The sequence below is a fragment of the Setaria viridis genome, chromosome 3 (genome assembly GCF_005286985.2).
Source record: "Setaria viridis chromosome 3, Setaria_viridis_v4.0, whole genome shotgun sequence".
In the NCBI taxonomy this organism is placed as follows: domain Eukaryota; kingdom Viridiplantae; phylum Streptophyta; class Magnoliopsida; order Poales; family Poaceae; genus Setaria; species Setaria viridis.
The window spans coordinates 21,376,790-21,392,634 of NC_048265.2; the positions used below are offsets into that span (position 1 = coordinate 21,376,790).

The 15,845-nt window shown below is 43.5% G+C and overlaps 2 protein-coding genes across 2 annotated transcripts; both read right to left on the reverse strand.

The window, feature by feature from the left end:
• LOC117850785 (protein RETICULATA-RELATED 4, chloroplastic) lies at positions 1 to 5,237 on the reverse strand. The gene is made up of 8 exons (XM_034732652.2): positions 4,450 to 5,237; positions 3,259 to 3,327; positions 2,423 to 2,554; positions 2,224 to 2,277; positions 2,076 to 2,120; positions 1,368 to 1,516; positions 554 to 679; positions 1 to 472 (listed from the first exon to the last, which is right to left on the reverse strand). Exons 1-8 carry the CDS (start codon positions 5,101 to 5,103, stop codon positions 436 to 438), a joined length of 1,266 nt encoding a protein of 421 aa, XP_034588543.1. The 5' UTR covers positions 5,104 to 5,237; the 3' UTR covers positions 1 to 435.
• Positions 5,238 to 10,062: 4,825 nt separating this feature from the next.
• Positions 10,063 to 13,741, reverse strand: LOC117850037 (large ribosomal subunit protein uL1c). Its single transcript, XM_034731815.2, has 7 exons — positions 13,403 to 13,741; positions 13,132 to 13,311; positions 12,984 to 13,038; positions 12,386 to 12,513; positions 11,718 to 11,801; positions 10,642 to 10,767; positions 10,063 to 10,554 (listed from the first exon to the last, which is right to left on the reverse strand). The coding sequence occupies exons 1-7, from the start codon at positions 13,724 to 13,726 to the stop codon at positions 10,417 to 10,419; spliced, it is 1,035 nt and encodes a 344-aa protein (XP_034587706.1). The 5' UTR covers positions 13,727 to 13,741; the 3' UTR covers positions 10,063 to 10,416.
• Positions 13,742 to 15,845: the final 2,104 nt, after the last annotated feature.

The following is a 15,845-nucleotide window of genomic DNA, read 5'->3' on the forward strand; positions in this document are numbered from 1 at the left end:
TTCAAATATGAAAGACCATTTATTGATACACCAAAAATTAATGTTTTTTGACATTAGTCTTGCACATATTTCATGTGCGAGTATATGTCTTATGAGTATACAGCCGAACACAGTGATTTGCAAAGAAAAAATGGAAAAGGAAACAAAAGAAGAAAGGGTCACCTGATCCTCTTCGGTGGGCTTTATGGGCCACCATGCACAGAGCGACAAGCGGTGCTGCGCTTGCAGGCTGCTGCCCACGTGCATGCACGAGCTAGGTAGGCATGCTCACGGCGGAACCGTTCGGCGCGGCGCGCGTGCGGTACGGAGCCGGGAAAAAAAAAAGAAAAGCAAAGCGGGCAAGCGGAGGAGCGGTTCGCGGCGGACCGACGAGCAGCGACACGTAGTTGTAGAGAATAGCACGTCATGACCAACCAATTTTATCTCTACTTAGGCCTACTGTATGCCTATTAACCTGGCATAGTCCACCCACCTGCAAAGAGAAGTATAATCAGTAAGTGAACTGATCAAAACAGACAGCGGTGACAGCCTCCTTAGGGTAGAGAATACTCACAGACAAGAACCCAAAAATGTGTTCCCTGTCCGAACTGCAAAACTCATTGCGGTCAATGCTAGTTTGTGGCGGTGCAGTAGTGGCTCGAGCAGTCGTTGTTCAATCACTCCAGCCACAATCTGGTACCTGTTGAAACATGTTCAAGAACAAAACAATAAGCACCAAATAGACTATCAATATGTTTATGGATGATTATTATGCCATCTACTGTAAGGAGTTGACAGTTAGCAATCTTTTCATTTCGGTGGACAATATGCAATTAGCATTTGGCACTTCACAATAACAACAACGCAATGACAAGGACTCGTACGCATACAACCAGAAGTGTACAAACATTTGCTGTCATACTTAAATTCAAATATCAAAGAGCATATTATGAATTGTACAGTAGCTTGCAATGATCTAAAATAAAAAATCAGGAATGAACAAAATATCCAACAAAGAACAAAGAGCAGTCAGACATTTGCATTAGCCCTTTCCATCAGCAGCAGTCAATTCAGGATTTTATGCCCTTGAGGAAATCTTTCAGTTTCACACAATATCGGTTGGAGCATGTAAAAAGTTTCAATAATCCTAGAACAACATTCTACCATTTTGATCCCCAAAAATATGCATGTTTGCATGTCCTGGACTCCTAAAGTCCTAATGCATCATATATTCATAGCTTCCTAACGTCTCGATTGGAATGAGGCAGTCACTCTAAATAGAGGAATTAAACATAAAATAATCACTGAGAAGTTCATCCATGGGAATAATTAACAATTGGCACAAATTAAATATCAACAGGGAAATTGTTTGAGATGATGATTGTTACCTGAGGTTACTAGAAATTGACATGTACACGCCATACGCAATACTAGTTTCTACAATTGGAATATTCTTGGCTTCCTTGACTTCACCGGCAGAATCCGAGCTGACAGCCTGCCTTGCTTTTATCAGTGCATTGGTCGCAGTAGTGCCGATCTGAGGGGGAAAAAAATGAGGACACATCTGTAAGCTTGCAAAGTCTTGAAAACTTGCCTTGACATTGACTAGACAATTATTTCTGTTATATGAACAAAAACTAAATAGTATATCAATTTACCACCTTGACCTGATGATTTACTTAAAAGAACAAAAGACGCTCTGACTGGAAGGTACATTGGTCATCAGTTTTACCATTAATCAAAATATCTGATACTTTTAGCTTGGACGTCAGAGTATACACAGATACTAAACTATATATTTTTTTCACAGACGCATAAAAGTTAATAAAATAATTAGGTTCGTAAACTCCAGGGCTCAAGGTTTTCCAGTTCTCAATTACAATCCATAACATACATGCTTACATTAAAAAGGTAAAAATGGTTCAAGCATTTCCTGAATTAGTACCCTGCATAACATTTTTTAGCTATTATTTCCTGCTTAGCACGAAGAAGTTTAGAAAGGAAACAATGGCTCTACTGTTGCCATTTAAGAGTAAGTCAAAATAGACTGCTAGTGTTTGTGAGAAAAAAGTACATCCGCATCCTGACAAACTTACCAGAGAGGCACTAGTTCCCACTGCAAAAAGTTTTGCACCATTCCTCTGAAACAAGCCAAATTGTCAGTTCGTAATAAAAGACCATTAAAGCTACTCAAATTCAAATTGATTGTGAGCAACATAACAAAACAAATAAATTCAACTTTACCACAATAGCTCCCGCTCTCTGCAAAAGTGTGTATGATCTCCCAGCCAAAGCAACCTACAGCAGAAAGTTGCCAATCTTCATATTCAAGTTTAAACCAAAAAAAAGCAAAATTTTAATGTATACAATATATCACAGGAAAGGGGAGGGAATGAACCTAAGGAACTTGATCCAATTAAATGGGAGGTAAAGATCAGGATACCTGGAAGGCATTATCTGGGCAGTTGTAGAAGAATTTAGAAATGGCTCCAGAATTCATCGCTAGTGGTGGCCGCAAAGACACGGTTGGAGCAGGAAGCCATGCAAGCATGAAATCTGCAACTATTGCCATGATCTGGAAAGTATTTGGAACTACAGATTAAAAGCTCTGTAAATAGAAACCAATCAATCAATAAAGAACTATCATTAACAACAAAGATATTTGAGTTAGCAGGGATGAAAGGCTGAAAATTTCTTGAATTGCCAATAACTATGGTTCTCCACACTGATTAACCTTCAACTGAAAAGGCAGAAGTTGGGAAGTTCTTTGAAACAATATTTGGGCAAGGGGTAAAGAAAAATAAACTTGTAAGAGATTAATTGTAATTGATATCGCTTTTACAGTTGACGTAGCAAAACCAATTTAGATGTTACTATAACCAAGTATGAAAAAACAAAGGCAATTCACTGCCATTATTACTGCTATTTCAGAACTTCCAAACTATATCCTTTTTGGCCATAGCTCTTATAGGGCACATACAGTGAACGCATCAAGAAATCCAACATTTAGGTGTTAACATCTTATGCTTATTTATTTAGTATCAAATAAATTATATTTTCTTATTATTTAATTGTTTCTAGTCTTTATCTTTAATGATAATACTCAAGACATTCCGCTTCCTCCTGCCAATGACCATGCACATCAGCCTGCATACCGTCTGCAATGCAGGTCGACACTGCTGCTGGGAAGTCTCTATCCTATGCCTGGTTTTACAGTATTGAAGGAACATGCCTAGCTGAGTATAACGGCAAAAGCAAAAAGGACTTATAGAAGCATACCACATTTGCAAGCACAAAGTCAAGCTCTTTGACAAAGTTCTCCTTCCTTTTCTCATACTCTGCAGCACTCTAGCAAATTAAAGGAGTTCTGTCAAATTATATGTAACTTGCAAACTAAACACAAAAACATCTAAATGAAAGTTAAGAAAAGTGGGGGCACAAAAGAAGCATTCAGGCATACTGCTAAAAAGAATAATAGGATTAGAAAGATGTAGCATATGGGCGTCAAATAGAAACATAATGGTGTTCCCAACTACTTAAAACAATGGAGTTGGCAGCATTGGTGTGCCTTCCCTATATTTCCCTTTATTTAACCGCCCCCTGCCATTGCACACAAATTAGTTTCACCTCCTGCACAAATCTTCTCTAAAATCATCGTGTAACTGAGGTCAAATTTTGTTTCCCTCCTCTCAATGCTCGCTAGGAAGAAGAAAGTGAAGAAAAAATTGGAGTGCAGGTGGTTGAGGCAAAAGGTGTCATATAGCAACCTGTACCTGTTATATACTCATACTTGTTTTATTCGAGTATAACAATGCTGTTAACCCAAGCATACACCTGCATGCACTTTTTCTGGTTTGAACAGTTGATGTATATTCTCCAACCATGTATCTACCAAAAATTTGTGTGCCCCAAGGTTTCCATCCTGTTGCAACTGGATTTGCATCTGGCAGATAGGACGACCACATATAAAGCCAACAGTGGACCACTACTGCATATTGGCAATGGCGTGTGGTACACATAACACTAAAGCAAGTGAAAGATGCTACTTTTATTCTCCCTTTTGTGTTAATAAAGTGACATTTGATTTTGCTTTTATGGGGAAAAAGTATCAAGATTCCAATTATATTATTCCCCATGAATTAAAAGAACAAAAGGCATTTGGCCGCATATGATATATTCCAGCCCATTTCTAAACTCCAAAACAAGCAGGCCCAAGCACCCGTCATTTTGACTGAGATGGAGCAATGCCAGAATTGGACACGCACCACCCATCGGATCCCAGCCCCGAGTCCCTAAACGAATATGAGCCTAAAATTGGCCTGGCATCTAAAGCCCAGATCACAAAAGGCTTGACACCTACAGTCAGCCAAACCCCATCGAACCAAACCACATCTGATGATCTGAATCACAAACCACAGAAAAGAAACAATTAACCGAAACAAAAAAAATAACTGGGAAATTCCCGCAGACCTTGGTGAAGACGCCGATGCCGCACTCTATGCCGACCTTGGTGAGGAAGAGGTCATCAGCGAGTAGGCGCTCCTTGAAGCCGCCGAACTGCAGCAGCCACCTGGATAAGGGCGACGCCTCGAGGTCCACGTACCGGCGCACGATATCGCCGGTCACGCGGCCGCCCTCCACGGCGGCGGCGAGGTCGGCCGGTAGGCTCTCGAGCTTCCGCCCCAGCTGCGCCAGCACGAACAGGGCCTCCCTCCTGTTGCCAGAGGCGTCGTCGCCGTCCCCGGACCCGTCCGCGCTGCCGCCGTCGCCCTCGTCTCCTCCGCCGCCGCTGCCGCCGTCGCCCTCGTCTCCTCCTCCGCCGCTGCCGCCGTCGCCCTCGTCTCCTCCTTCGCCGCTGCCGCCGTCGCCAGAGGGTAGTTCGTCATCGCCGCCGCCGCCAGAGGGTAGTTCGTCATCGCCGCCGCCGCCGATGCTGCCGCTGCCAGAGGAGGCGACCGGGAGGGGAAGGAGGTGGGGCCGGGCGAGGCGGAGCGAGGGGAGGAGGAGCGGCAGGGTGCGCCGGAAGGGGAGGAGCGGCGGGATGCTGGGGAGGGGCTGGAGGCGGAGGTGGATTGGGGCGGGGTAGCCGGAGGAGGAGAGGGAGGTGGGGGAAGGGAACGCCATGGCGCGTGGTGAGCGGCGGCCGTGGGCGGGGTGGGAGTGAAGTGGTGAGCGGCGGCCGTGCGCGGTGGGGTTTTCGTTGGGGAGGGGGCGTGGACTCGAAGCCAGAAGGCCCGTGGTTGTTGGGGTTGACCGTGACTGCCACCGGGGAGGACGGAGGGAGGAACCGCGCGAGACCGTTTCTTCGATAGATTGGTGTTGGTGGCCTGCCTGCCTGCCTCTCTTCGATGGAGGGAAATCGGAATATATTTCCTCCATTTCAAATAATAAGTTATTTTAAAATTATAAATATTATCATGTACTACTACATCTAATGCATAGAAAAACTATGCACGCTAAAACAACCTACAATTTGAGATGGAACGAGTAGCTTTCATTCTTCACTCATCGATCGTAATTTTAACTAGCAAATTAGAGCATCAATAACTCCTGTTCAACACCGCAGTTCAAGCACTAACTAGAGACATATCCGACAACACTCTGTTGTTTTATGAACACGGATGAAGCTGAGTCAGCAAACAGCCAACCACAATTTAAATTTAAACTGGTTTAGTCGTTACATGATGGCTTTTTTGACATGGTGCGAGATATCTGGAAAAGTGCGCAACAAGGAAACACACCTTTAGAGAAGTGGCACGGGAAAATTAGATGTTTGCGATAATATTCGAGGTGATGGGCAAAAAAGTATTAGTGGTATATAAAGAAAAGAAAAAAAAGACACTCTTATCACCAAATATTATAAGATGTTTGGGCTACCGGATAACAACTTTGTGTCAATAAGGCGCTCCGTGACGATATCCTCAAGTTTCACCACGTGAACATGATCTTCAAGTAGCATCTTTTTCTGAAAATGGGATAAAAGAGGTTATTTTTCAAATAAAAAGTAACACTGCTCCCGATCTAGATGGCTTTCCACTAGTGTTTTATCAAGTTTTTTAGACTGTGATAAAGGAAGACTTGATGACTCTATTTGAGAAATTCCATAGGGGCACGCTGCCCCTTCACTCTCTCAACTTTGGAACAATTATCCTACTACCTAAAAGTAGTGGCGCAAAGCAAATTCAATAATATAGACCTATATGTTTGTTGAATGTTAGCTTCAAAATTTTTACTAAAGTAGCCACTAACAGAGCTGTGAGTCATTAAACCCACTCAAACAGCATTGTTGCCTGGAAGGAACATTATGCATGGAAGGGGTCGTGATTCTCCATAAAACAATACATGAGTTCACACAAAAAAAAAACAAAATGGTGTGCTTTTTAAGATAGACTTTGAAAAGAGCTAATGACAAAGTTAAATGGGAATTTTTATTGCGGTCACTTAGAATGAAGGGTTTTGCCCCAAAGTGGTGCGAGTGGGTTAAATCGTTTGTACGAGGGGGCAATGTGGGGATAAAGGTGAACGATCAACCAGGATCATACTTCCAAACAAAGAAGGGACTTAGGCAGGGTGATCCTTTATCTCCAATAATTTTCAACATCACTGTTGATATGTTGGCAATCATCGTGGCTAGAGCTAAAGAGGATGGTTAGGTGAAAGGGGTAGTACCAAATTTAATCGATGGTGGTTTGTCAATTCTCCAATGTACAGATTGGTTTGTCAATTCTCCAATATACAGATGAAACAGTTATTTTAATGAACCATGATACTGAACAAGCAAAAAATATGAAGCTTCTCTTTTATGCCTTTGAACAACTATCAAGTCTTAAAATTAAATTTCATAAAAGTGAAATTTTCTGCTTTAGGGATGCAAGAAACTGTGAAACTCAATATTCACAACTTTTTGGTTGTAAAATAGGTTCTTACCCTTTTCGTTATTTGGGGATACCAATGCATTATATAAAATTTTCAAACAAAGATTGGAAGGTGATAGAAGATAGAATAGAAAAAATTAAGCGGGTGGAAAAGAAAACTCCTATCCATGGAGGGATATTTAGTCTTGATAAACTCAATTCTCTCTAGTCTGCCTATGTTTATGCTTTCTTTTTTTTAGTCCCGAGGGGAGGGGAGGCCTAAAAAAATTAAATATTATAGGTTGTGGTTCTTTTGGCATAATGATCAACACAAAAAGAAATATAGATTGGTCAGATGGAACATGCTACATCAACCAAAAGAACGGGGGGATAGGGATTCAAGATTTAGATGTACAAAAACAAGATTCACATTTTTTGTCAAGTCTAATGGGAAAAAAGATGAATTCCTCAATCTAGAAAGGTTTAAGCTAGTTAACGGCAACCAAATCAGATTTTGGGAAAATAAATGGTTAGATACCCAAAAGCTGTAAGCACATAGTACGGAAAAAATGCAACTATGGTGGAGGTACTTAGTTGGAAACCACTCAATGTCTCCTTTCGAAGAGCTATAGTTGGGGACAAGTTAGCTGAGTGGTATAGCCTTGTTACACAACTTGCCCATAGTAATCTAAATGAGGGGATGGGTTTTGTATGGAGCTTACAGAAAAATGGAGCTTTCACAGTAAATTGAATGTATAGGCACCTAGTCAATAAAGGGATGAAAGCTACACAAGAAATTTGGCATATGAAGATTCCTCTCAAAATAAAAAATTTTATGTGGTAGGAGTGATACTAGCAAAAGACAACTTAGCTAGAAGGAATTGGAATGGTAGTAAAACTTGTTACTTCTGTAACAAGCTAGAAACTATCCCTCACCTATTTTATGAGTGTCATTATGCAAAATTTCTATGAATGGTAGTAAAACTTGTTGCTTCTGTAGCAAGCCAGAAACTATCCCTCACCTATTTTATGAGTGTCATTATGCAAAATTTCTATGTCTTATAATTCACATTGTGTTAGGTATACCTCCATTTGAAAGCACATAACATCTTTTTAGTAGCCGGTCTAAGCTGGGGGAGGAGCACAATTTAATTTTTTTGATAGGAGCTGCAACTATTTGTTGGGCAATTTGGCTCATAATAAATGATTGCAGACCAAAAACTTTTTTTGCAGGCTGGCTACGGTTCTAGGTTCTGTTGCAGCACATTGATGACCGGATATTATGATTTGTCAAGATATACCAACTTCTGGAGTCTAGAGCTATGCATTTCTTCGCGCCCTATGGATGGTCTTTCTTTTTTACGAATTGGACAATAATGTTAAACACAATGTGTGTTAAACTTTGAGTGTGCTTGCAATATCGGTGGTTTGATGCCTCTCCTTTGAGAGGTATATATGAAGCCGGGAGTTTTTCCATTACCTAAAAAATGGTATCGATGCTCTCATTTCTTATGTACACGTGGTCACTAAGAAAAGGCTTTCTTCCTTATTTTCCAAGTTTCCAGTACCTGCACATGATATCAAGTGACCTTTTTGTTTTACTATTTTTGTTCATGTATCCTGGACGCATATTCGCAAGAAAAAAATGTATCCTGGACGCATTAGTTTAACTTTTTAGTAAGTATTTACCGCCACATGACATGCAATAAAGACACAGTTTTGTGGATGCTTTTAGTTTCTTAGCAAGAGAGACAGCACGAGCGACTTGCGCGGGTGAGCGGGAAGGCTCAACAACAGTAATCTCAGCTCGAGGTGTCAATTTTCTTTCTTTTGTAGAACTAAATGTTAAGTGCAGTTACATATTTCTCTAAGCATTTGGAGTGCGTGGAACTAACCTATCTAGAGAGATATGGTAATGTTTTAGTCAAGCGATAATTGTATTCGAGTAGCAACTTACATAATGCTTTTGGCATGAAATATTAATATAAATTATATTGGATTGTTATCAGCATTGGTATGAAACATCTTCGCGGTTGTCAAAAGGCAACCAATATGCTTATTGCTCTACGTACATGTATGCATGATCTCCATGGTGGCATGCAATGCATATATACTTTAATTTTCTCATATATTTAATAATGGTAGAAGTAATTTAGAAGTATATATATGGGTACTTTGATTATTTTTCAGAATGGCAAACTATGGAGAATTTAGATGCAAATTTATAGTATTAATATTATTTTTAATAAATAATTAATAGCATATATGGATAATTTAGATACATAATTATAACATTCCTTTATATTATGTTTTTCGCGACCATGCCTTAGCACGTTTTTCACTAAGAGGAGAAGAAATTACAGCCTAAATTGAACCATGCAAAGGAGCACGTTTTTCACTAAGAGGAGAAGAAATTACAGCCTAAATTGAACCATGCAAAGGGATGGCTCAGTACACAATCGAGTTACACAGTATTATTTTACTCATCCGTTCTAAATTGTAGGTCGTTTTAGTTTTTCTAGGTGCATTTACTATGCACTTAGATAAAGTATATGTCTAGATGCATAATAATATTTATCAACCTAGAAAAGGTAAAACGACAAGGGAGGAGCAAGTTACATAATTTGCGACCGCACTAGAGTTTGGAAGCTGTAGGATTTCCGACAAGTGACGGTACCTGCCTGGTATCAGGTGGCACCCTTATCAACTATCAGAGCGACTAGCTGTGCAGCAGTCATAGATTGGTTGCTGAAGGTTCTATTGTTGGTTCTTTCCAAATCATCCACCAGGTGAGGACTATCAAAGAATCGAGCGCCTGTCTGAACTGTGTGGCAACCAATTTTCTGACCCGAAGCCACTAGTCAGCAAGCCAGAAGTCCCGGCCGTCCGGTGTCAGCGAGTTCCAGCCAGCCCTTGGTAGCAGCAACCAGCAAGAACCGTCTCTCTGCTGAAAGAGCAACCCAAAAGCAGGTGGGAGATCGTTTCACATTCCTGAAGGCAGCAAGCACATAGATCGTTATCTTGCAAGTTGTGACGTTTTCTCCTGTCTGCGGTCCAACATCGTTTGTATTATTTTTCATAATTACAGAAGCAGGTACAGTTGTCAGTCTACAAAATTGTTGGTTGTATGTTTAAAACAATTCCCTCTTTCTAGTATGTCTCCTAAGGATAAAATGGAGGCTCCAAAATTAGTAATAATAAGATGCAAGTGATAGGTAAGAAGGAACTGTTGAGATCAAGGATGACTATTGACAAAGATATTGAAAGATTACAACAAACATCTCAAAGAAAGACATCTATGAATCCATGCATGATTTGCTCATAAATACATGATCAATGAGATCACCTCTTTGTCAATCTGGGCATAGTTTAACTGCTCTGATGATGGGTGCCCGTTAAACTGAAAAAAACTGTACCTAAGCACCTCCCTGCCATCATACCGCACCCCCCCCCCCCCCCCCCCCCCCCCCCCCACACACACACACCCCAAAACATTGTTTCTGTGCTCATCAGCAAGGGACGGATTAAATCCGTGGAAGTGGTCGCAAATGCCAGATGACTTAACTGGTGCCTGTGGTGACATCTAGTTAGATGAATCTGTGCCATAGTCAAGCATTTCTTTTATGTTTAGCTTGATTGAAGGTCCCATAGATGAGCACAAGTATGCCGTTTTCCAGTATATACCCTTAGCACCAGATGGCTTGTTCCTCTCAACAGAGCGCTGTCAATGGGGATGGCAAGATGTATGTCAACAAAGATTCTCAATAACATGAGCAGAGATAAATGTTTATAGGAACAGAGATCTTACAACAACAGCCATGAAGTTTGTGATAAGATCTTCTTCAGGGAAGTCAACCTTGCCGAAGGGAATATGGACAATTCCTGTTTTGTCAACTCTGTATTCGACTTTACCCTTCTTGAACTCTTCGATAGCCTGGAAAGATTCGCACAATTAGCATTATCTACTTCATTCATCTCCAATGGCAAGTATCGATACAAGCATGGGATTAAAATGCTTCAATTTTACATGGTACATGATTCAAAGATTAAATAATAGTCAACCTAAAGGTCATCTGGACCCTACTTTAAATTCCATTTTTTTTTGGAAGATCTATTATTGTAGTCATAACAATACCATTTGGCCAACCCAGAATTCCAGACACTATTTGATTACAATTAGAGGGAGGGATATGCATCAAGGTCAGATGTGTCCAGTACTGCATCAATTGCTGAAGCACTTATAGTCTCTGCAAGGATGGACACAGAAACACTAGACAAACTCAATATGTAACACATCCCATTTTCCAAATGGATAACAACATACATAGTCGTAGTCCTTTCGATTTTTTGGTACTTTGAGCCTTGCTTCTGAAATAAACTGAACAGTGAACACTGGTCCAGATTTGAAGTCATAGCCGATCACTCAATCAACTGCCTCACTACTTTTTTGCTAATTATTATTGTCAGTGTATTTTGTGTTGCCGTTACTGAGCGGATCTGTGGAGTCAGGAATTAATTAATATTATCACCAGTCTACTACCATAAACCAACAGTGCTCCATATACTCAAACATCTCTCGTCTAATTTCCTCCAATTTGATCAGTAAATACAACCTTTTCAGCTTTCTTAACTTTTGCTAGGCACGATTAAACAAGCAGCACATGTTCAAGATAATACCATTCCTGAGCCTTCAATTATCAAAATACAGGAAAGTAAATACAACCGACAAAGGTAGCACATGTTCTAGAAGTGCGGCTAAGTACTACAATGCCATGAACTTTTCAATCTTGTCACAGTGCCCAGACCAAGTAATAAAGGCACAAATGATTTACAAGCAATATTGATGAAAAGTCAGGGGAAAACAATCTTTGACTTCCTCAATACCTGAGTAATGTTCGGAGAAACAGTGCCAGCTTTGGGGTTAGGCATCAGTCCTCTTGGTCCTAGAATCTTACCCAAGCCAGCAACCTGAAAAGTAATAGAAATAACTCAGCTTGATAATTATTTAAAGCAAAGCCCACACTGGAAGATTCAATGAGCATGGTGAATACTGTGACAAACATATACAAAGATTTGAACGTTTATTTTAGGCCTAGCTTTCAAACAACGAAGCATCTCAATATGTATTCCTGTAGTCGAAAGTTAGATTGTTATAGCTAATCTATTTTAGCTGAACAAAACAATGATTTTAACAGTTTACACAGCAAGACATCAAGGCCTATAGTAGTCGCAACTAAATATTCATTTGAAATTTTTTGCGACTGCCTCCAATATGAAACTGAAATAAAAGCAGAACCTTTTCAAGGATAGGGAAAAATAACAGAAAAGGTACAAAAAGGGTGTCTGGCCAAACAATCAAACAATGGTTCAGTGTATTCTTCCTGGAAATATTCATAATGTAAAATTTTATACTAGTGACAGGCCATGATAACTATTTGGTCAAACCTCAGCTAAATGATTGATGAAATTGCAACGTGATAGATCATCTTCACCAAGCAAGCAAATATTTCAATCATGAATGCCACAGCTAGTTCTACTTCCATATTTCATACCTTAGGCATCATATCAGGTGATGCAATCAATTTGTCAAACTCCATAAATCCTCCTTTTATTTGTTCGATCAACTCATCTCCACCAACTATATCAGCTCCTGCAGCTCTAGCTTCATCTATCTTCTCACCTGTAAGGGCAAGAAACAATTACTAATGCATAATGGTAACAATTATTCGAGCTACTTAGGTACCTCCAGCATTATGATCATATCAAGAAAAGCATGAGTATGTGACACGAAGGAGTGTGGAAGACATGTTTCAGTCATTCAACAAGGATATGCTCCATGGCCAGCACAAAATATAGCACCAAAGCCACATATATTTCCAGCTGACTTCTTTTGAATATGAAGAGACATCATGAAAATATTACATGGATTGAAATATTCTTCTAACAGGTCCTCAAAAACAACTAGTTTTATCCCACAAATTGATGTGATCTAATAGCTTAGTCCTTAATATCAGTACACAATAGTACGCAGAAATAAAGGCAATCATGTTTCCAATTAAACCAATATCCACCCATGAGGAGCAATATATCGGCAAACAGCACAATCACACATATGAGCCACTAACAACAACATTTCCAATCAGCACCCACCTTGTGTGAGAACTGCAATCTTCACCGTTTGGCCTGTTCCCTTGGGCAAATTCACCTGTCCTCACCAAGACCAACACAGAATCCAGATCAACGAACACAATAGGACACTCTCAAACAGAACAGAACAAGAGAAAACAAGAAACGATACCGTTGCACGGAGCTGCTGATCATTGTACTTGGGGTCGAGGTTCATGCGGAAGTGCGCCTCCGCCGACTCCTTGAATTTCGCGCTAGCCATCTGCTTCATCAGCGAGATGGCGGTGGGCACGTCGTACTCCTTCTTGCTCTCCCTGAGCTTCTGTATCTCGAGGAACCTCTTCGACCTCGTCTGCGCACCCCCAAAACCAGCGCGGCGTCACCCGACCGTACAAAATCACGCAAACGATAGGAATCATATACACGAGAGAGGGGGTGCATACGCGGTCGCGCTTGAGCGGCAGGGCGGCCTTGCCGGTGCGCGGCCGCGTGGGTGGCGTGAACGCGGGGCCGCGGCCCCCCTCGTACCCGTCGTCGTCGTCGTACCGCCCTCCCTGGTCGGCCTCCACCTCCTCCTCGAGCACGGCCCCCTGCGGGTCGGCGACGGCGGCGGCCGCGGGGCGGCGGAACGCGAGGAGCAGCCGCGGGTACGCGCGCAGCGACGGCACGGAGGAGGGGAACAGCAGCGCGTTGGGCGCTGCCGGCGCCGTGCTGGCCGCCGGCGCGAGGAGTGAGGTGGAGGCGGAGGCCGCAGTGGCTGTGGCCATGGTGGTGGTGGGGGGGAGGGGAGGAGGGCGGAGCAGATAAGAGGGAGTGGAGGGATAGCAAGAGGAGCCGAAGTGGCCGCGCGCGCGGGTTATAGCCGATGAGGGGACACTCGGCCTCGGCGTTCACCGGATAGGGCTGGGCGTGGGCGGGCTCGCGGCCGCAGGGATGACGGGGAGCGGCGCGTGAACTTGGCCCCGGATTACAGCGATTTGGCTCGCATTTTGGCTGGACGCGTCGGGAAATCTGCTGGTTTGGGTCGGGGCGGGCGGGTTCGTGTCCGCGCGGGGGGCGGCGGGCGTGGAGAAACGCAGCTGATTTGGCTGGGCCGAGACGCGCGCCGGTGTTCGGGGACGTGGGGCGCCTGTTTTGGCTCGGGCCCGAGCGCCGTGCCGACGCGCGGGGGGCAGACGGACAGGTGTGTGGCCGCGGCTCGCGTGTTGGTGGTGGGGGTCGAGCGGCAGCGACGAGGGAGGCCGGCGGCCGTGTGTGGCTGCGAGCTGGGTTGGGAACAAAACGGTCCTGCTGCTTCTAGACTTCTGGCACCACGACTACGAGTGTTCTTGTAGCTTGAAGGTTACTTCGGCTTTCCGGGGCCAGTGTTGTACCAAAACTGGCAGCGTGACAGGTGAATCTTTTCACTCCCCGGCGAGTGGCGAGATTTTTGTGGCTTGCGTTGGATCGTTCCGTACGATCGAGCTTATCCGTGATCGTTTTTCTGGTCATTTCGCGTTCTTTGCTTCGGCTATCATTTCGTGTGGATTCTAAGCGGTGGTGGGTGGCTAACTGGGCTGTCAAGAGAACGACCCCCGCAGATAAGTGATATGATAAGACGCAGCATGGAGCACGTGAAAGCTTTGTTCGCCAGCGGTATGTGGTGGCACCCGCAACAGGGGAGTCGATGGATCGTAGATCAGAGACAGGGATAGACTCGCGGCTACTAGAAAACCGTCCTTAGCTGCGTCAGATTTATAGGTAGACACAATTTATTTCGTCTCTATAGCAATGTAGGCACGCTTTCATAAAGCGTGTTAGAGGCATCTTCGTACGTACCGCGTCAGATCTCGTAGAGATGAATCCTTTAAGCGTTGCTATAAAAGAAAGAGACATTTTATAAACACGTTAGATGCATATCTAAAAATATTGATACAATTTTGTACACACATGTATAAAATGTCTCTAGTGGTTAGTAACGTAGTATAGTAACGCTTCATTTCGTATTAATAAATATAGATACAATTTAGACGCGTTTTATAGCGATGTCTTATTGCGTAGTAATTAGTATAGAGACGATTTAAGGGGTGTTTGGGAGCACTCCACTCCAAATTTTTGAGCTCCACTCCACCAACTCCAGAAAAATACCAGAGCTGTCCACATGTTTGGCAAAATGCACAGATCCAGCTCCGGAAATAGAAGATCTTGCTGTGTAAAGTCCATTATACCCATGTGAATGGGTCCCACTTGTCAGTCTCTTTAGTTCTCCCTCTGTTCTCCCTCTCTTCTCCTTTGCTAGTAGGGAATGGAAGGCCACGAGCAGGGCGAGAAGAGGTGGGCGGCGCGGCAGGGGCGGGCGGCGCGGCAGGGCGGGCGTGCGGTGGGCGACGCGGCAGGGGCGGGCGCACGGCGGGCGGCTGGCGCGGCAGGGGACGGGCGGCAGGCTGGGGCGGCGTGAGGGGTGGTGGCCAGGCGGGCGGCGCGGCGGGCAGGCGGGGCGGCAGCGGCGCGGTGGAAGGCAGGGGCGGCACGGCGCGACGAGAGTCTTTTTTTTTGTTTCGCGAACCGGTAACCTGTGTAACGAGTGGCAATGGTGGGTAAATACCCACCAACTCCACGAGGAGGTCTATAAAGGGGGTTGTTGGAGCACCTCTTGAGGTACTCCAAAAAAACGTGGATCTACCCCCCTGCTCCACCTTTTTCCTAGAGCCGGAGTTGCTGAAGCTAGACGCGTTTGGCTACGAAATTTTTGGAGTTGGTGGAGTGGAGCAATTTTTTGTGGAGTGGAGTGCTCCCAAACGCCCCCTTAGTAGAGCGTGACAGGTGACGTGGCAGATGATGTGGCAGGTGACATGGCGGATGATGTGGCGGGTGACGTGGCGGATGTTGTGGTGGGTGATGTGGCAC